The sequence below is a fragment of the Tenrec ecaudatus genome, chromosome 1 (assembly GCF_050624435.1).
Source record: "Tenrec ecaudatus isolate mTenEca1 chromosome 1, mTenEca1.hap1, whole genome shotgun sequence".
NCBI classification, from domain to species: Eukaryota; Metazoa; Chordata; class Mammalia; order Afrosoricida; family Tenrecidae; genus Tenrec; species Tenrec ecaudatus.
Window position 1 is genome coordinate 13,216,457 of NC_134530.1, and position 19,709 is coordinate 13,236,165.

The window sequence follows — 19,709 nt, forward strand, 5'->3', positions numbered from 1 at the left end:
AACCCCGGGGGCAGTTCTGCTTTGTCCTACAGGGGACAGTTCTGCCCTCCCTGTCACACGGGAGGCTCACATGTGGCCGCATTGAGTCAGAATCGACTCAGACAGCACACCACCACCACCAACTCATTTGGAACACTGTTGGGGCGGGGGAGGGGGGTGCACGTGCTCCGTCCTGAAACGGGACACAAAGTCGTTTACTCGCCCCTGAGGTAGCTTCACCTGCTCCCATGCCTCACAGACGGGGAAACTGAGGCCCGGCAAGGTGGGGGGTGGGACACACACACGCCTGTGAAAGGGAAACCCATGTCAACCCTTGCTCTTCCCCGTGTCATTTCCAGCCGTGGCCACGTGCCGGCCCGACGAGTTCCGGTGTGACGACGGGACCTGCATCCATGGCAGCCGGCAGTGCGACAGGGAACATGACTGCAAGGACCTGAGTGACGAGCTGGGCTGTGTCAACGGTGAGTGCCGCGCCCCCGCCCCCGGCGTCCGCTCCCCCCACAGAGCCGCACAGGGCCACGCCAGAGAGCATGCTGCTGGTGGCTTCATGACTTGACGTCCCCTGGGACTCCAGGCCCCCTCACTAAGAGCACCTCCCCCCGCAGGCCTGGGGGATCCACCCAGACGGCCGTGCACAGAGCTCCTGGCTCCAGGGTAACACAGCACCTCCTCAGATAGTTTTCAGAGCTTACAAGCCAGCTGGCTGATCCGTGCTCTGAGATGATCCCGGCAGCATCGTCCGAAGAGGGGAAAGCGGGCGAACCCCGAGGTCAACGCCTGGGGAATTAATCCTCAGCTGGAAGGTGGGCCCATGGTGGATCCCAGAAGCACAAGGGTTGCCACACAGGAAGCTGGCGGCCTCCACGCTAAGAGAAAGGGGCAGGTTGATGAAGAGGTGTCGCCTTAGGAATCAGAAACAAGCAGCGTCCACCCATAGAGGGGGTGGCGAGCCCAGGAATCAGGGTCGTGGGTGCCTGATGGTGCAGGCTGGTCTCATCCACGCGGGAAAGTTGGACATTGAATGAGGAAGCCTGAAGAATAGGTGCGTTGGAAGTATGGCGTTGGCCAAGAATACGGAAGATCCCGGGCCACCAGAAGAACCACAGATCTGCCTTGGAAGAAGACAGCCAGAGTGCCCCAGAGAGGCCAGGGTGGCAAGACATCCTCTCACATACCTGGGACAGGTTTTCAGAGAAACAAGTCCCTGGAAAAGGACATGCTTCGGCAAGGAGAGGGATTTCTTGACGAGATGGATGGGCAGTGGCTGCCTCATGGGGCTCAGACGTGGGAATAATCGTGAAGGTGGCGCAGGACCCGGCAGGGCTTTGGTCTGTTGTGCAGCGTCCCTAACAACTGGAACCCCCCTCCAAGCGCCTAAGGACAACAACCGTGGTGTGCGGAAGGAACCCTGGTGGCCTCGTTGGGCTGCCAATCAGACTGCAAAGCCAGCAGTTTGAAACCACTCGCCGCTCTGCGGGAGCAAGGCGAGGCGCTCCCCTCCCAGAAAGCATTCCAGTCTTGGAAACCCACAGGGGCAGTTCTGCTCTGTGTCAGCATCGGCTCGATGGCAGGCACTGGAGAGAATGGCTGGGGAAAGGCGGCCGCTGTAGTTTAGGTCAGCGATGGGCCCCGCTCTTCTGAGAGAGGACCGGAGAGTCCACGTTTGCAGAACGACGCCACGTGGGCTGTGTGTGCATCACGCTTTGGTTAAAGGCGTGGGTCAGAGGCTGCTGAGTTTCTCTGCTGGAGTGATGCCCACTGGGCCGTGGGTGGTGGTGGGGTCCGTCCCTCTGCGTTCTACGAATGCATATGTTCTCATGGATTCCTGGGAGAGACTTCTCCGCTCTCAGAAGCCCCTGACCCCCGTCTCTGGATCTTGCAGTGACGCTGTGCGAGGGACCCGACAAGTTCAAATGCCACAGTGGCGAATGCATCACCATGGACAAAGTGTGCAACTCAGCCAGGGACTGCCGGGACTGGTCGGACGAGCCCCTCAAGGAGTGCGGTGAGTCCCTGGGTGCAGGCGGCCCTCGGGGGCGGGGCATGGTTGTGGTGCTTGGGGGTCCCTATGGAGAGGGCCTGGTGATGCTGACCAAGGGCTCTGGGTGGGATGGCGAGGAGTGACTTGGCTTCTGAGCCTCCGTTTTCACTTCGGTCCGACGGGACGGTCATTGCTCACAGCTCCTGGGGGTGTCGAGGAAGCATGCACCATTTCCGAAGCTCCGGGCCGCCTGTGGTGGTGCCCTCGGAGCTGTGGGCACTAACCAGGGGCTTCGGGAGATGCATGTGCATTCTTTGCCTCCGAAGCCTGCCTCTCTCTGGACTCTCGCTGTTTGTCATGAGGATAGTGCGGTGTTAGGGCCCGGGCCTCCAAAAGTTCCTCAAGCAGGCAGAACCGGGTCTGGAGTCGGAGTTGACCGATATTCCTGGGCAGGTTCAGGCAGGAAACCAAACTCGAGGGGACCCAATAGGACAGAGTGGAACTGCCCCCTGGGTTGTCTGTACATCTTGACAGGAGCACACGGCCTCGTTTTTCTCCCTCGGTGCTACTGGTGGTTTCCAAGTGCAGGCCTTCTGGTTAGGAGCCCAACACATAGCCCACGCGGCCACCAGGGCGCCTTCCGTGCTGCGGACTCTGTTGCAGCTACTGAATAGTGGTTCTCTCGGCCAAGAAGTCTGAGGCTGAGGGACTGAGCTGGCTGCCTCCCGAGGCTGTCCGCGTAGACGGCTCCAACTGCCTCACCTGCCTTTCCCCCTCGCAGCCACTTGTGGGGGGGCTTCCTGCTGCCGACCCTTCCCTTACCCGCACAGTACCTAACTGCGGCACCACCAGGGCGCCTGGCTGGCTTCCCCAGGACTTGGTCTGTCGCCTGGTCCTGGTTTTGAATCGCATCTCGTGCTGTGTCCCCAAAGGTTAATTTTCTTTTGAGTCTCTTTTCCCCCCAAGGACTGAAAGCTGTGACTGTTCACTGTGCTTGGCCCCCTAAGGGCTGTCAGAGGCAGGTGGCAGGTCGATTTGGCCCATCCCCTAGGGCAGAGGGGCAGCGTGTAGGTTCTGGAACGAACTGCCATGGGTTCCAGCTGCGGGAGAGTGAGCCCCGGTGCACTCCCTGGTCCGGTCTCCGTTTGCTCTGCTGTGAAATGGGACCGTGCCCGTTCAGCCACATGGGGAGGAGGCAAGTCAGGTGGGCGACGCCACTGTGGTCAGCTGTGGGCCTCTGAGAGGTCAGAGTCAGGAGCCCGAGCATCGAAGGGCAAAGATGCTCCTTTGAGGACTGAGGTCGGCCTGACCCACGCCATGGTGTGCTCTCTGCAGCGTGTGCACGGGAAAGTTGGACACTGAGTATGGAAGATTCTAGAACAGCGGTTCTCAACCTGTGGGTCACGACCCCTTTGGGGGTCAAATAACCCTTTCACAGGGGTCATCTAAGACTATCGGAAAACACAAATATTCCACAACATATAATTGCATATGGTTTTGTGATTAGTCAATAGACTTTAATTATGTTTCATGATGTCCAATTTGTAACAGTGAAAATGCATCCTGCCGATCAGATATTTGCATCATCACAGCAGCAAAACGACAGTGAGGAAGTAGCTTTCCAAGGCTGATGGATCACCAGGCCTTTTTTCCAAGGCACTCGAGCTGTTAGGGACTCTGATTGTGGAGCGGCAGGGCACAGGAGGGCTGGAGACCTCAGTCTGACCCTAGGGTCTGTCCTCTCCCTCCCCTGTGGGCCTCAGGTACCAACGAGTGTCTGGACAACAAGGGAGGCTGCTCCCACATCTGCCAGGACCTCAAGATTGGCCACGAGTGTCTCTGCCCCGGGGGCTTCCGGCTGGTGGACCAGAGGAGATGTGAAGGTGAGCTCCAGGGAGCGGACTCTGCCTCCCTGAAGTGGAGTTTGGGGAAGCAGGGAGCTGCCTGGGGGCTAGAACTCTGAGCCCCGGTTTCCTCCTCCAAAGGGGACTTGGGGAGATGCTCAGTGGGGAGCAGAGGCTGCAGCCTGGCCCCGTGAGCATCTATGGCTCTCAGCATGGCTCCCCAGTGGGATGGATGTGACAGCTCAGTTAAGGCCGTGCCCCAATGGGAACATGGAGGCTGGAGTTGCCACTGGAGGGGCTGCTTATGGAGCCTGCCCGAGACCTGGCTCGGAGGAGATGGGCTGTGTGTGTGTGTGTGTCTGTCCCGAAGCCTGTAAGGCTTGTCTAAGGTCGGTCTCCCCTCTGAACCACCACGTGCAGATATCGACGAGTGCCAGGACCCCGACAGCTGCAGCCAGGTCTGCGTGAACCTCGAGGGGGGCTACAAGTGTGAGTGCCATGAGGGCTTCCAGCTGGACCCCCACACCGGGTCCTGCAAGGCCATCGGTGAGCACGTGGAGGATGGGAGCCAGGCGGGAGGGGTTGCCTTGGCCACAGGGGAAAGCCAAGGCCGTGGGCAGTTTCATCATTTGGACTTGGCTGTGGGCGTCAAAGGGACCGAATAGATTGGCCTGGGCGGCAGAGCCCGTGCTCAGGTGGGTGAGCGGCTCGGCTCCACGTGCCTGGCGTGGTCGGGCTGGCCCGTGAGGCTGCCCACATGCCGGGGCCTCCTTGCCTGGGCAGTTTTAGGGGTAAGCGGTGGAAGTCCACGGCCCGGAGTGGCCAGTGCACCCGCTGCTGAGAGTGTGCACCGTCAGGGTGGAGCCCGTGTGTTGGTTTAAGGGGTTTTCAGAGTACTGCTCCTTACAGCGACCAAGAGAAATAGATCACCAGACCTTTCCTCCTAGTTACCTGGGGTGGGCTCAAGCTGCCACCCTCCCAGTGCACAGTGAGCCTGTTCCCAGTTTGCAGTTTGCACCCTCCGCTGTGGGAGCCACTACTACCCCAGTGACCCCGCAGGACAGAGTGGACGTGCCCCTGGGCTCCTTCTACCTCTCAAACTCAAAGCAAACAAACACACTCACTGGCATCGAGTCAATGACAACTCAGTGACCCGGTACGACAGGCTAGACCTGCCCCTGCGAGTTACCAAGACTGTGACTCTGTAGGTGAGCAGAAAGCCTGTTGCTCCCAAGGAGCGGCTGGTGGTGTAGAACTGCCAACCTTCTGGATAAGCAGCTCAAGGCATCACCACTGCCACCAGGGCTCTTTCCGTCACTCAGGGACTCCTTAAAGGTTAGCTGCTGCTCATTCTCCACCTCCGTCTTCTAAAAATGCAAAATTTGGGGGCCCACCTCATGTTCCCGAGTGTGTCTCTGCTGGTTTGCTCAGAGCTTGGGGTGATGTGCACAGATGGTGGGGGCCCTCCATGCCCCCTGACTGCCCTCCCTCGCCTGCAGGCACCATCGCCTACCTCTTCTTCACCAACCGCCACGAGGTGAGGAAGATGACACTGGACCGTAGCGAGTACACCAGCCTCATCCCCAACCTGAAGAACGTGGTCGCCCTGGACACGGAAGTGGCCAGCAACAGAGTCTACTGGTCCGATCTGTCTCAGAGGAAGATCTACAGGTGAGCCCTGCCCTGAGCACTCCTGGCTCTTGGCACCGTGACAGTTCCCCGCCTGACACCTGCTCGCTCTCCTCCCTCGTCCCGCAGCACCCAGCTCGACGGAGCCCACGGCTTCTCTTCCTACGACACCGTCATCAGCAGGGACCTGCAGGCCCCCGACGGGCTGGCCGTGGACTGGGTCCATGGCCACATATACTGGACCGATTCTGTCCTCGGCACCATCTCTGTGGCTGACACCAAGGGCGTGAAGAGGAAGACGCTGTTCACAGAGAAAGACTCGAAGCCGAGGGCCATTGTGGTGGATCCCACGCATGGGTGGGTGTTTCCAAAGTGGAGGAGGGAAGAAAGCTGAGCTCATGGGGACTGCCCCAAGCTGCTGGCAGGAGGTGGCCACAGGCCTGTGCTGTCAGAAACCTGTCGGGCAAGCCATTTTCCCCGGGTCCACATTGACCCCTGGTGATCACCCGGGTCACTGTGAGGCTGTGTCCCCCAGCATCCAAGTGGTCGACTTTGTGGAAGTTGACTGGACCTTCCAGCCTTTATTTTAGCCACTGAGCACCTGCACCATTGGCGCTGCCCAGGGGAATGAACCCCCAGGGCTGCCCCACACACTTGGGCACCACGAGGATCAGCTCACTCTTGGTGGAAACAGACAGGGACCCGGTTTTCCTTGCCCTTGGGATAGCATTCCACAGCCTGTTTCCGAGGGCTGACTGCAGCCAGAAGTTGCGGAGTGCGGGGAAGGGGAAGCTGGGGACCGTGGCCCTCCAGGCTGACTCAGCAGCTGCACACCCCTGACACAGGGATCAGTGCCCCCGCCCCTCCCCACGAACTCTGCACCTGCCAGGCCACAGCTGCCACCTCAGCAGAGCGGATGCAGGCTTTTACAGCGATTTCACAGGGGCCTTTGGCAAACCCCGGCGGGCAGCTGCTCTTGGCAGCTAGAGTTGGAAGAAGCGAGTGTTTGGTTTGGGGAGCTAACAGTGGGAGGCGAGCTGACTTCTGGGAGGGGGGCACGTAAAGGGGTACAGAAGCACTATGGGTGGGGGAACGGGGCAAGAGGGAAAGACGTTGGAGGAGAGGGAACCTGCTGGAGGAGAGGATGTGGGGTGAGCGCTGGCCTGGGGAGACCAAGGTGGTGGAGCAGGTGAGAGCATGCTGGAGAATCCATCTGTGGGCATAACTCTGGCTGAGGAGCGGCTGGAGGAGGGGCGAGACGGAACGAGGCAATGGGGGGTGCTAAGGGAGCCTTTGTTGGGGGACAACACACCTGCAAGGAGAGGGACTTGAACAGAGAGCCACCAGACTGGATGGAGGGCTGGGAGGCCTGAGCTGTACTCTGCCTGGCTCCTTCCCAGGCCTGGGCAGTGGCTTGTTGCTGAGCCGGATTCTAATGCCCTGGTCTCGGTGCAGGGCACGTTTGTCCTTTGCTGCCTCATGCAGAGTGTCCCTGAACTCCAGTCTTGGTGGTTCTTCTGTGGGGGGACTGATCGCTAGAGGCCGGCTTCTCGCTCTGAGGGTGTAAACTCGGGTGCATCACGGTCAAGTTGCCCTACAAGGCACGAGTCGTAGGCCCTGCTCCCGCAGTGACTCTGAGGGCCCGTTCCCCGACAGTCCCCCACGAACTGCCGGGTCTTTGCAGAGGTGACAGGATTTGCCTCTGTCGACTTGTCGCTCGCTTGGGGGGGGGGCTCTTGTCATGGTGTTGGTGCTGCCCGGGGAGCAGAGTTCAGGGTGCGGGTCCCAGGCCGGAAGTCTGGGCATGCAGAGAGCATGAACCCCACGGCTGTTTGCCGGAGAAGCTGTTCTTGGGTGTCACAGGGAACCTCCTATAACGCGCGTTTTGATGCCCTGTCCTCCCTGCCCACCCCTCCAGCTTCATGTACTGGACAGACTGGGGCACCCCCGCCAAGATCAAGAAGGGGGGCCTGAACGGCGTGGACATCTACTCGCTGGTGACGGAAGACATCCAGTGGCCCAATGGCATCACTCTGGGTATGACGGTGGCCTTGCGGGGGGTGCGGAGGGGGTCGGGGACAGGCTAGGGGTTCAAAGGCACTTCTCGCCGAGGTGGCGGGACCACCAGCTCCTGACTAACCCCCAGCGCCCTGCGCGCTTCCTGTTACGCGGGCTGGTCTGTCTCTGAAAGAAGACCTCTCGTAGGTTTGCTTTTTGAAATGGAAACATGGACCTAAGATTGGCTATCTCAGCAATCCAGACAGGGACAAGGGGACTCTTCAAAAAGTGTATGAAAAAAAAAATTTTTTTAAAGAATTAAAAAAAAAATTTTAAACCAAAAATGTTTTATTTTCAAAAATTAAAAAATAAACAAACAAACAAACGTGCATGAAAACGGACGTCAAAGGCGACGGAATCTTCCCATGGACGTTGTGCATTGTCTTCATGCCATTGAAGCATCTTCCTGGGGCGCCGCCCCCTTGGTCCCCCATATTTCATCCCCCGTGTTCCTGGGGTGACGTTTCTTTGAACATGTGACTGTGGTTTTGTTGAAAGTTTACGCAGTGGGTCAGGCCCCGTTGAACCACTTCTATATCGTGCCCACCGCTGTGCCCGTGGGCAGCGTGGGCATACAGCATCAGCGCCTGGCGCACACGGTGTGTGGCTCAGCGACAGCGGCCCCATCGTGCGGTCCTCATTGCTCCCTTTCCGGTCGTGCCTTTCCCCTTCCGTTAGCTCCCCGCCCATCACCAGCTGTGCTTGCAAGTAAATACTGGCCACCCCGTCTCAGATAGATTTTTTTTTTTTTTGAGCACGATGCTGGTGGGTGATCGTGTTTATTTTATGAGCCAATCTGTTATTTGGCTGTAAAGCGACCTCTAGGCGTGGTCTCGGGTCAAAGTTTAAAGGGTTGCCTAACCCACAGTTCAACATCTCCCAGTGGCAGAGGGATGGGGGGGACCACTGGGAGGAAGCCCCAGCACGTGGCTCCCGCTCAAATCAGACAGTCCTGCTTCCCTGCTGCGGAGGGCGGTGTCAGACCCCCAGGGGACCGGGATGGCCAAGTCCAAAGGCCCCTCTGGCATCAGCCCGTGACCTCTGCCTGCCCACTCATGTGCCCTAGATCTCTCCAGCGGCCGCCTCTACTGGGTCGACTCCAAGCTTCACTCCATCTCCAGCATCGATGTCAACGGCAGGAACCGGAAGACCATTCTAGCAGATGAGAAACGGCTGGCCCACCCATTCTCCCTGGCCATCTTTGAGGTGAGGAGGGTGGGGTGAGCGCCCACCCCCAGCTGTTGATGAGCAATCTTCCTGTGGAAGGAGTCCTGGGGCACGGTAGGCTATGGAGCTGCCAATTACAAAGTTGGTGGTTCAAACCCACTGGCTGCCTCTCAGGACAAACACGAGGCTTTCTGCTTCCACAAAGACTCACAGCCTCAGAAAACCCGAGGGAGCCCTGCTTTAAGGCTAATGCTCCTTGTCCTGTTTGGACACCCCAGGACTGGTCGGGAAAGCGTCCCTCCACGGTGACACGGTCTCAGATCTGGCTTTATCTCCCTGTCACAAAAACCAAAACCAGCCAAAAGAAAAGCAGTTGGTTCTCAACAAATGCCAAGCGTTCTCCACCTAGGACCCATCTGGCCATTTCTGGGGGCTCTCAGGTTGTCATAGTGGGGCATCTTGCTGGACACCCTCCATTGGCTTGAGACAGATCCCCCCAGCAAAGGGCTCCCGGGGTCAGATTCTGGTAGCGCTGGGGACGGTGCGCTGGGTTCTTGCGGGGTCAGTGGTGCTGGTTCTGCTCCTGCAGGATAAGGTATTCTGGACGGACATCCTCAATGAAGCCATCTTCAGTGCCAACCGCCTCACAGGCCAGGACGTCAGTTTGGTGGCTGAGAACCTTCTGTCCCCGGAGGACATGGTGCTGTTCCACAACCTCACGCAGCCCAGAGGTATGGCCGGCCGGCCGGTGGGCTCCCCACCTCCACTGCTGCTCTTGGGCTTCCCGGGGCTCCTGGCGTTTCCTGGCCTCACTAAGGAAGGTCTCTCCCCCCCCCACCCCAGGAGTGAACTGGTGCGAGAGGAACCCCCTCCACAATGGTGGCTGCCAGTATCTGTGCCTCCCGGCCCCTCAGATCAACTCCCACTCGCCCAGATTCACCTGTGCCTGCCCCGACAACATGGTGCTGGCCGCAGACATGCGGGGCTGCCTCACAGGTAAGGGGCGCAAGCAGCCTTGTCAGAGGTGAGGGAGAGGGTAGGCAACAAATGCAAGTACTCGTGGGTGCTGGACTTGCCTCTGTTATCTAGGGCAGGGGTCCTCAAACTTTTTAAACAGGGGGCCAGTTCCCTGTCCCTCAGATCCACTGGAGGGCCGGACTATAGTTTAAAAAAAAAACACAAAAAAACTATCAACAAATTCCTACACACACTGCACATATCTTATTTTGAAGTAAAAAAATGGGGCAAAAACACCGAGGGGCGGGGGCGGATAAATGTCCTCTGCAGGCCTCATGTGGCCCGCGGGCCGTAGTTTGAGGACTCGGTTCTCTGTGCCGCTATGACAGACACGCCACAAGGGGCCGACTTTCGCAGTGTCCAGAGCTGGAGGTCAGCATGCAGGGGATCTATCGGCCAGGGGCAGGGCTCCCTCTCAGTCGGCTCTGCGGAAAGGGCACCCATGCCCCTTGGTAACTTCGCTTCGGCTCGGTGTCTCTGCCTGCTGGCTGTATCTCAGAGAAGACACACGGGACACTCAGAATCCTGCCCTATTGACATTCTAAGAAACCACCTCTATAGCAGGCGGGTGGTGGTGGTGGGGGCCAGCTGACGGCCCATCTTTCTTGCGGGGGGGCCCACAGCTCAGTGTGTAGCACCTGGCTGACTATGCCCTCCCCGGGGGTGCTCAGCACTGGGCTGGGCCTGCAGACAAACACGGCTCCTTTCCCGGCCCCTTGAGTTGGTCTTACAGACACTCATGTCATGTGAGGGAACAGCTCCTTCCCGGGTGCTTCCCGCCCTCGGAGGAAGTCTCCACTTGGGGCCAGTGTGCGCGTAACAAAGGCCTGGTGAAGTGGCGAAAGGGCCAGGCTACCTACCCGGAGGTCAGCGGTTTGAAACCCACTGGCCTCTTCGTGGGGGGAAGATGAGGCATTCCTCCTTGGGAACCGTACAGGGTCACTCGGGGTCACAATCAACTCAACAGCTGTGGGTTTGGGCACCGTAATATTGGTAACCCCTGTATCCCTCCCCCAAAAGCAATACCAGGTAGAGCTTCGGGGAGGCCTGTGTTGGCGTTCTCTGTCACCGTTGGCCCCGGTCTCCTCCCGGGAGCAGCACAGGACTCTCAGAGCAGGCACTCAAAGGAAGGTCTGTTTCCTCAGAGCCGGAACCTGCTGCTACCACCCAGGAGTCCTCCCCGGCACAGCCCACGGTCAGGCAGACGGATCCTTCTACCGCCATGGGGCCGAAGCATGAGCCCACCACGCCAGCTCCCAGCACCCCCAAGCAGCCCTCGACCAGCCCTGGTCTCACCACGGCAGAGGTGGCCACCATGTCCCAGCAAGGTGAGGACTGCCCCCTCCCCTGCCCCACTCTTGGGGACAAGTGAGCCTGTGAGTGTGCTGGTGAGAGCCAGTGCCGTGGTGCCGTCCTGGCTTCCGACATGCGCCCTCCCTGTACCCTGGGCCTGAGAAAAAGCCTGTACACGGGGACTCGGAGACCCCAGGAGGTGCCAGGCACAGGAGCCTGCAAGCCTGAAACCGGCTCACGGCCAGTCCGCTGCCTCCCTTTCCACTGGGCCGCCCCCCGGGGTGGGGCATTTAAAGAGGCACCAAATCTCAGGAAGCAGGAGCTCCTTGAGTGCAGTGTGTTCAGACCAGCAAGTCGCATCTCTGTTCATGTTGCATGGGAAGCCGGGTGGTAGGAGGGTACAGAGATAGAGAGGCCGAGTGTGTCTTTGTTTAGTATTGGTGTTTTGTTCACCGTGGGCATTTTCAACAATTTTATTTTCAGAGATGTTATTTGAGTCCTGACATTTAGGCCCTCTCTGGGTAGCCTGATTCACCCAGGCCGGGCCGCCGCTAAAGACCAGCGGTTCGTTGCTTTGTCCACTTTTGTACCCACCGCCATCGAGCCGGCTCTGACTCGCAGCAACCTTAGAGGACAGAGCGGCACTGTCCTGCAGGGTCCCCAAGGCTGTAGATGCTGACCGGGGCAGAAAGCCTGGTCTTCCCCCTGGGAGGAGCTGGCAGCTCCGAACTGCTGGCCTCTAGTTGGCTGCACAGTGTGCCAGCAGGGCTCCTTAAAGGCGGCCTGTACAGGGAGGACCGTCTCCCCTCAGCACCTTACGAAGAGAACGACCAGTAACCCAATTAGGACGTGGGCACAAGAAGCCATTAGACAGTTTACTGAAGGTGGCCAACTATCATGAAGGGTTCAGACGGAGGAATGTTCGACGTGTTCTTGGGCCATAAAGATAATACAAATTAAAACCACCTCACACCAACGCTCTTGTCTATATAAATATACATACATATGCTGGAGGGGGTGTGGAACGATTGGGGTGTTCATAGCCGCTGGTGGGACTGTGGCCTCACACAGCCGCTATGGAAATCAGTGTGGCACCGCCGTGCGACCTTAAGAAGGAGCACCGAGTCAGTCAGGCCCTCTGGGGACATGCTCAGCAGTCGCCCTCAGGATCAGGATGGTAAATCCCCGATGACGCCGTGACTACAGAGGAAAAGGAAGAAAAGGGAAAGTGGCTTCCACAGGGAGGCCAGGGCATGGAGGAGGGAAGGGACAGGGAGCCGGTGCAGGAGGGAGGGAGGGAGGGGAAGTCCTCAAGGCTCCCAATGTGGCTTTAAAGTACCTACGACAAGGTTCTTAGGGGCCGCTCTCAGAGGCTGAAGATGCCCTATGATCAGTCCACCTAGGTAGCCCCCTCTTCGGTTACCGTCTGTTCGGTGCTGGTAGTTGATGGCAGTGTCTAGTGGTCACTTGGCTCCCGCGTGGCTGAGCCAGGCCGTCTGACCGTGGGATACATGAAGGCTTCATTGGCAGGGGCTCTGATGGTCCATGACCCTCAAGGGCACCGAACTGTGCCTCACTTGGGCGGATGTATCCAGGTCACTGACGCTGTTGAGCCTTACCAGGCCAGAAGGTGGGCCTTTTGGGAAGATGCTCATTTCGGTGAAATGAAAGCATAAAGCCGGGTGGAAACCTGCCACCAGGGACTTGGCCCAGCTGGGAGATTGCCTCCACAAAGGTCGTTCTCTGAGATCTTCCCGAGGGGCCCCGCCCGAGCCTCCCCAGCGTCGCTGTGGGGTGGGAGAACTTCCCGGTCATTGCTCAGACTTGGGCGCCGCTCCCCTGGTGGCTCTGATATTGAAAAAAACAAGGGCTGGAGGCAGGGTTTTTACGGGAGCGTTAGTCTTTGCTTTCTCTGGCCCAAGCCTCACTCTCTGCCTCCACGCAGCCCTGGGCGACGTGGCCGGCAGAGGAGCCGATGAGGATAAGCCCGGACACGTGGGAGTGCTGACCATCGTCCTTCCCATCGGTAAGTGCCCCCACCCACCCCGTCCAGGCCCCTACATCGGGGGAGGGGGGGCACCACACGTCCTGGTCACCACCAATTCCTGGACCACAGCTGTGAAAGAAAGACACTGTCCCCTTAGCGCATCCAGGGATCAAAGCCGAGCCGGCAGTGTCAGGCGGGGATGAGGACAGGGCGTGCTGCTGCGGGGGCCCCAAACCTGGGAGGCAGGAAGGGGCCAGCACGGACAAGCCCCCCCCGCCCTCAAGAGGTGCTGAGGGTAGCCCCTGAGAGTTCTCCAGCCCGGCCTGCTCGGAGACAACCGGTCGGTATCTGTGCCCAGCTGTCTTCTGGCTGTGGGTGACCAAGGCAGCGGCTGAGAACCTTACCCTCCTCGGACCCCATGGTGACCCCAACTCAGCAGGGCCTGGTTCTTCTCTGCTTCCTGGGCCCAGCCAGAACCTTCCACAGCCCCTGCAGGCATGAGGTGCGGAACCCGGGGTGGGGTGCAGTGCTGTCCATGAGGGACAGGAGGGTCTACTCAGCGGTGTTAAAACAGGAGTGAGGCGGTCGCCCAGTGTGGAGCGGAGCCAGTGACACCCCCACCCCCCACACACTGAAAATCCCAGGGCCCCGGCTCCCAGAAGGAGCCTGGGCCCGGCTGCTCCCGAGGGGAGGCGACCCGCAGACACAGGCAGATGTCTCGGTCCCGCAGCACCTTGTTCCCATAGTGACCCCACCGGACAAAGTACGCCCGCCCCGTGGGTCTCCAGGACCACACACCACACAGGGGCTGAAAGCCTCCACTTGCTTCCTGGAGCAGGGTGCCTTCAAACTGCTGCCTCGGCGTGATCCAGCAGGGCTCCTCCTGCAGAAAGTCTACAGCCCCCCCTAGTTCACATTAAAAAACAAACACAAAACCTTCACAGGATCCCAGGCATTGTTCAGCTCCGTTTTTCTGTGACCCTTTTGAAGCGTGTGTGTGGACTACTTCATTGTGGTTTGGATGAAAGTTCACAGAGAAAGTACCGGTTCCCACTCAGCAACTTCCACACCTTGGGTGTAGGCCCCTCAAGGTCCCAGTGTGACAACATCGTCCCTTCCTCCCAGGCTTCCCAGACAGACACAGACAGACAGCCACATTGCATGGCTTCCTGCGGCACCATGGAGCCCTAAGCACTGGGAGACCAGCAGCTGCTCCCCCGGAGAAAGACGAGGCTGGGAAACCCACAGGGGCAGTTCCACCCTGTCCTATGGGGTGGCTGGGAGTTGGACTTGACTGAGCAGCAAGCAGCACGTTTTGTGTTTTGTGGCCCGGGCACTGGGGACAGGAGCACTCCTAACCAGCCCCTCCTCCGTCCCCAGTGCTGCTCATCCTCCTCTGCTTCGGGGCCTTCCTCCTCTGGAAGAACTGGCGCCTGAAGAGCATCAACAGCATCAACTTCGACAACCCCGTCTACCAGAAGACCACCGAAGACCAGGTCCACATCTGCCACAGCCAGGACAGCTACTCGTACCCCGACGGCTACACGTACCCCGCAGTGAGTGCTGGCCGCGAGCCGAGTGTCCGGGCACTCCGAGGGGCAGCTGCGGGCCCCTTTCCTGGTGGGTGGAGAGGCAGATGAACCACAGACTGGGGGCAGCAAGCCTGAGGGGTCAGTGGCTTGTTGACCCCCGTGGTTGGTTCGTGGCTGGAGCAGCGTGGGGTGTGGGAGGGAAGTGGCTCTGCTGATGGGCACATACCCACTCTTCACCGGGCCACACGGCGTAAGCTCCAAAGACCAGGCCGCTACGCGAACATGGAGGGTGACCGCATGCTTGCGTGACCGCTGACCTCTGAGAGCCATGTCCCGGCCAGCAGGACCCAGTGCTCTAACCATCGCAGCCCATTCCGCTGCGCCTCCCCCGTCACTCTTCCGTCCCGCTAGACACAAGTCCACCAGGTCGGAGACGGGTTACCAATGTCACATATGCAAGGTGTCGGGCACCGCATGCCATGTGCTGCGTGGGCCAGGAGGGGCCTTAGGGGGCGTGCCCTGGAGGTGTGATAGTCACAAGTGCCCACGAGTGGGGGTGCCCAGACAGAGGCGACTAGAGAAGTGGGAGGGCCCCAGGCCCACGTGGCAGGAGAGGGGAGCTGGGCTGACGGCTTGGATCCTCCTACTGACAGAGGCAGATGGTCAGCCTGGAGGAGGACATCGTGTGAACGGCTGCACCACCGCGTCTTGTGCCACCCAAACCTGCTGCTGCTGTCGTGGCCAGGGGAAACCCTTTTCCCCTGGACCCTGGACCGACTGTCCGCCTCCCAAGACTTCGGCTCTCCTGTCATCCCAGCCAAAGAAGGAAGAGGTGCCACGCCACCGGGGCCCAACGCCTGCCCCCCGTACTCGCTGAGACCTGCCTGCCCAGAGCGGTGTTCCATATATTTATTTATTCCTCTGGGCAGCACGCATGCTTCCCACTGGACACGAAGCCAGCGTGGACAGGGAGTGGTCGCTTTCTTTCTGTGCTAGCAAGCTGGGATGGACCTGGGCTGCCAGGTGAGACCTCTCAGGTTCTCGACCCCAGCCACAGGAACCATTGGCTGAGAAGGCAGCTCTAGGTGCTCCCGGCCAGCCAGGCCCCTGCCTCCCTCATCCCCTTAACTCAGGAATAAGCGTGCTCACCCCTGCCTGACACGCACGGAAGACAACCCAGGGCCCAAGAAGCGAGGTAAATACCTGCCCCCCCTCAGGCTGGCAAGGGGACCGAGGCATGGGCACCAACAAGTCGCACATAGTGTGACAGGGGTGGTGCCACCAGAGACCATTCCCTGGGAGAGCCCTGTGATCGGCCGCGCTTCAGCAACTAAGTGCCTGAGTGACCAGGTCACCCTGTGAGCAAAGGCAAGTTCCCGGCCTGGGCGCCCCGCTCTCCCCTGAGCCCCTTCTTTGTTTTGATGCACTTTTTCCGATCAGGGCTGTATAGTTTGTAAATTGGACGCTTTACTATTTTGCACTGTGTGCTGATGTGTGTGCGGAGGTGAGACGGGCCTGCATGCCAGCGGCATGTGGTTGAAGCAGAAGCGGGAGCTCGGGCTGGTGGAGGGAACTGACAGTGGGCGCCCCTGCCCTGGCTGCTGACCCTGTGACCAGAGCGGATGGGCAGGCTGGCCTGGTCGGGCATCTGAAGGGGTTCCAGACATGAAGATGAAACACTACGCCCACCGCGCCCCTCCCCTGGGGAAGCTGCCTCCGTGGACGGATGTAAATAGACTTGTGTACGGACCAGGCTATTAGGTTTGCACTTTGTACAGTTGCTGCAATGACCGCTTCTGTTCCGAAAGAGAAGAGCTATTTATTTTTGCAAAACCCGGTTGCTGCACTTAGTTAGTCCTGTGGGGGCGCTGACAGCCCAAGGTACAATGATTCTCTGGGTCTCTGAAGAATGCCCAGGTGTGTGTACAGGTGGCTTTTAAAGGGGGGATGGGTGTGACTTTTTAAACCACTGTATAGAATGTTTTTATAGCCTGAATGTTTAACTGTGATCGATTAAAAATTTCTGAAATGAACCCTCTGGTTAATGCTGCCGCCCGCCAGGGAGCCAGCTTCTTTCTCCACCTGTGGTGGGCCGTTGTTTGGGGGGGGGGGGCATTTTCCTGGGGCTCAGGGTGCAGCCTTCCGGGTGCTAGGTCAGGCCCCTTGTGGGTGAAGCTTCCTCGAGCTGAGGTTTTGCCACATCCCCTGTCCATTCAGGAATCTGAGATGCCTTTACTGAGGACTGTGGGACACCGGTGTGGAGCTGAAGCTTCCGAAGCACCACTTTCCAGGAGAATGAGAACATCAGGCCCACTGACACTGACCATTCCAACTCAGCAGCCCTGTCGTGGTGACACACTGGGCTGTGATTTGTGAGGTGGGCAACTCAAAGCCACCAGGGTACTCCTAGGGGGCTTTCTACTCGTCAGCAGTCTTGGCAACTCAAAAGGGGCAGTTCTACGCTGTCTACTTGATAGCCCCTGAGCACACCTGTCCAGAGCAGAGACCCTCACCTTGCTCCCCAGGAGGGCTGGTGGGCTTCACCCGCTGACCTTTCAGTTAGCAGCCCCAAACCCACTGTGCCAGTGGGGCTCCTAGAAGAATGGGGGGCACTTCTATAAGGATGGGAATCTGGCTGGTGGGAATGGTTCGTAGGTACTCACCAGGTTAGAGGTTTGAGTCCCCCCAGAGAAAGGTCTGGCAACAGGTCTCGAGAAATCAGCCTGAGGGGGGAGTGCACTCTGCGGATCCGAACCTCAGATCTGCTGCTGAGTAGCCACGAGCTTCAAAGACACACTACCCACGACTGCATGCGCGCACGTGTCACCAACCGGGGGCAGCAGTCCCCAGCACCCACGGCCTCCGGCCAGGGCAGCACTGAAGGCAGGCCCTGCCTAAGTGCCGAACCACGGCGGCGGCATCCACTCAGGGTACCAACAGGCACACACCTACCGCAGGCTACACACTCAAGACCAAGTACTATTAAAGGGGGGGGGGCCGCAGGCTCGTGGGGCAGCCCTAAAGTAGCCACTGCAGAAGCCTCTCAGCCCCGTGCCTGAAGACTGGACTAGAGTTCGGAGGGGAGACCATGGAGACCCAGAGACAGGTACTCTCTGCAGAGACAGGCAGTGGGCGGGCCCCTCCCATTGGCTGATCTAACGCAGGCCGTCGGTGAGGGATGCTGGGAAATGAAGTCCTCTCCCTAGGGGCGGGGCGTCTGCTTCCTCGGTAAAGCCCGGCTGCCGGGCTTCAAGCTTGCCTCTGCTCCGCGCCCGGCGGCCGTCTCGCCGTCGTCCACACGGGGGCGCCGCCGCCCTGGTTCCGGACGCCCCTGGGGACCCGGGCCGCTGGGCAATGCGCCGCTGGAATCCTCGAGGCTCAGCGAGGTGGCTCCAGCGACGCAGGCTGCAGTGCGGATAAGCCTGGAGCGAGCGGGCTCCGGATCTGGGGATCCCGTGGCACGGGGGACTGGTTGTTAGACTGGGTTGGGATGCAGCGCCTGGGCGAGGCAGGGGTGATGGAGGCTTCCTGTGTCCACCTTTCAAAGACGTCCAAAGAACAGTACTAAAAACTTTCCTGGGATGGTGGCGGAACGGACCCGCAGGCAATGGGCTTTCCAGACAGCGAGGAGCGGCTTAGAGGGGGACGATGGAGCCCTAGTGGTGCTGAGGGTTAAGCGTTGGGCAACTAACCACAAGGTGGGCGGTTTTAGCCCATCCATCCCACTAGATGATACAGCCTTTCAAAGGGCAGCTCTCCTCAACCCTATGGGGTGGATTTGGCCAGCCATGGACCATGGGGACTAATTTACATGCTTCGCATTGTGGTCCCTGAGGTTGGGTGACAAGGGGAGGCTCAGGGATATACATCATTGGGCTCAGCTGACATAGCCCCTTTTGGGGCCCAGACACGTCCCCTTCTTCACTACCAGCCAAGGGTAGAGTGGATGGGGATCCGGTTAGGTTGGCTGGACTCAGAAGGACCCTGGTGGAGGGTGTGCATGTAGGCCAGTAGCCCTAGGTCCAGGCTGTGCTGCCCCAAGCACAGGGTGCTGTATTAGGGGAGGGGGGTGCTCTTGGGGGCAGCCTGGAGCTTGGGGGCTGCCACCTGGTAGGACAGATTGACAATGGCAACACTGCCCTCCCCATCTCTACCCGGGCCATACTTCTTGCCAGCATGAAGTGGGCGGTAGGAGGAAGCTGCTCCTCGAGCCTGGCAGCCCGGAGCGCACAGCCCTGCAGGAGTCAGGCCACAGCTGCTGTGGTGAGTCAGCCTGGAGCGGATGGGGAGGCTGGGGCTGTTCCTGCCCTGAATTTGGCCCCGGCTATCCCTTGCCTCCTGGCCCTGGTCAGGTCGTGGGGCCCTGGAGGAAGTGAGATCCTGTATGATCAGGGGATCTGAGCCAGCAGGGATGTATCACCCTGCTGCTTAAGGCGGCTGGGGGAGGGGCAGGGTCCTGGGTCAAGTCCAGCCTCCACCCCTGGCAGCTGGACCTGCTGCAGTGTCCCAACTCCACACCCTGCACCTTGCCTGGGGGTAAGAAACAGGGCGATTGGCTCACTGGGACACCGGTTAGGAGGCAGAAGCAAAGTTCCCTTCCACTGCACCTACCAACCAACCACCCCCTGGGGCTCTCGGTGCCTCTTGAATGCTCCCGCCCCCAGGCTTTGCACTGGAGCCTGCTACAACACTGCGTCCTCTTCCGGCTGTCCTCATTAACTGGGACCAGCTCCTCCACAGCCTGTGGATCCAGACTCTGTGGGTTCAGCTCCTGGCCCCGCCACCTACCAGCCATGAAACCTTGGACAGATCCCATCTCCGAGCCTCCGTTTCTTCATCTATAGAATGGGGCTAACCGTAGCACTCTGTATCCGGGCCTGACAGACGTGGACACACATTTGCTTGACTTTTCTCCATCTGTGTGGGTCGCCCTGATTGCCCCCTCCTGTCCTCCCCTCCCCTAGTGTGGCCCTCCTTCAGGTCTCCGAGGACCCGCCCACCTCGCTTGAGTAACCAAAGGCCCCTGCTTTGAGGTCCTCGAGCCACCTGATTAGACCAGTGTGGCTCTAGTCCAACCGCCCCCTACACAAACAGGAGGCCCTAAGAACCCACATCTGGCCCCCCCACCCCACCCCCAGTCCTTTTGCCCCCTCAGTTCCTCCCACCGTGGCCCAGGGGGAAGACCGCAATTCCAAACCTGA

The 19,709-nt window shown here is 59.5% G+C and overlaps 1 protein-coding gene across 1 annotated transcript in view; it reads left to right on the forward strand.

Moving 5' to 3' along the window:
• LDLR (low density lipoprotein receptor) overlaps window positions 1-16,541 on the forward strand; it is a 34,642-nt gene extending 18,101 nt beyond the window's left edge. Inside the window, exons 5-18 of the mRNA XM_075547221.1 lie at window positions 339-461; window positions 1,883-2,005; window positions 3,745-3,864; window positions 4,246-4,371; window positions 5,325-5,496; window positions 5,584-5,811; window positions 7,373-7,491; window positions 8,579-8,718; window positions 9,269-9,410; window positions 9,523-9,675; window positions 10,842-11,024; window positions 12,935-13,015; window positions 14,357-14,532; window positions 15,162-16,541. Coding sequence (XP_075403336.1) covers window positions 339-461; window positions 1,883-2,005; window positions 3,745-3,864; window positions 4,246-4,371; window positions 5,325-5,496; window positions 5,584-5,811; window positions 7,373-7,491; window positions 8,579-8,718; window positions 9,269-9,410; window positions 9,523-9,675; window positions 10,842-11,024; window positions 12,935-13,015; window positions 14,357-14,532; window positions 15,162-15,197 — 1,922 coding nt within the window. The 3' untranslated portion in view covers window positions 15,198-16,541. The remainder of the gene's footprint in view (window positions 1-338; window positions 462-1,882; window positions 2,006-3,744; window positions 3,865-4,245; window positions 4,372-5,324; window positions 5,497-5,583; window positions 5,812-7,372; window positions 7,492-8,578; window positions 8,719-9,268; window positions 9,411-9,522; window positions 9,676-10,841; window positions 11,025-12,934; window positions 13,016-14,356; window positions 14,533-15,161) is intronic.
• The last annotated feature ends 3,168 nt before the right edge of the window (window positions 16,542-19,709 follow it).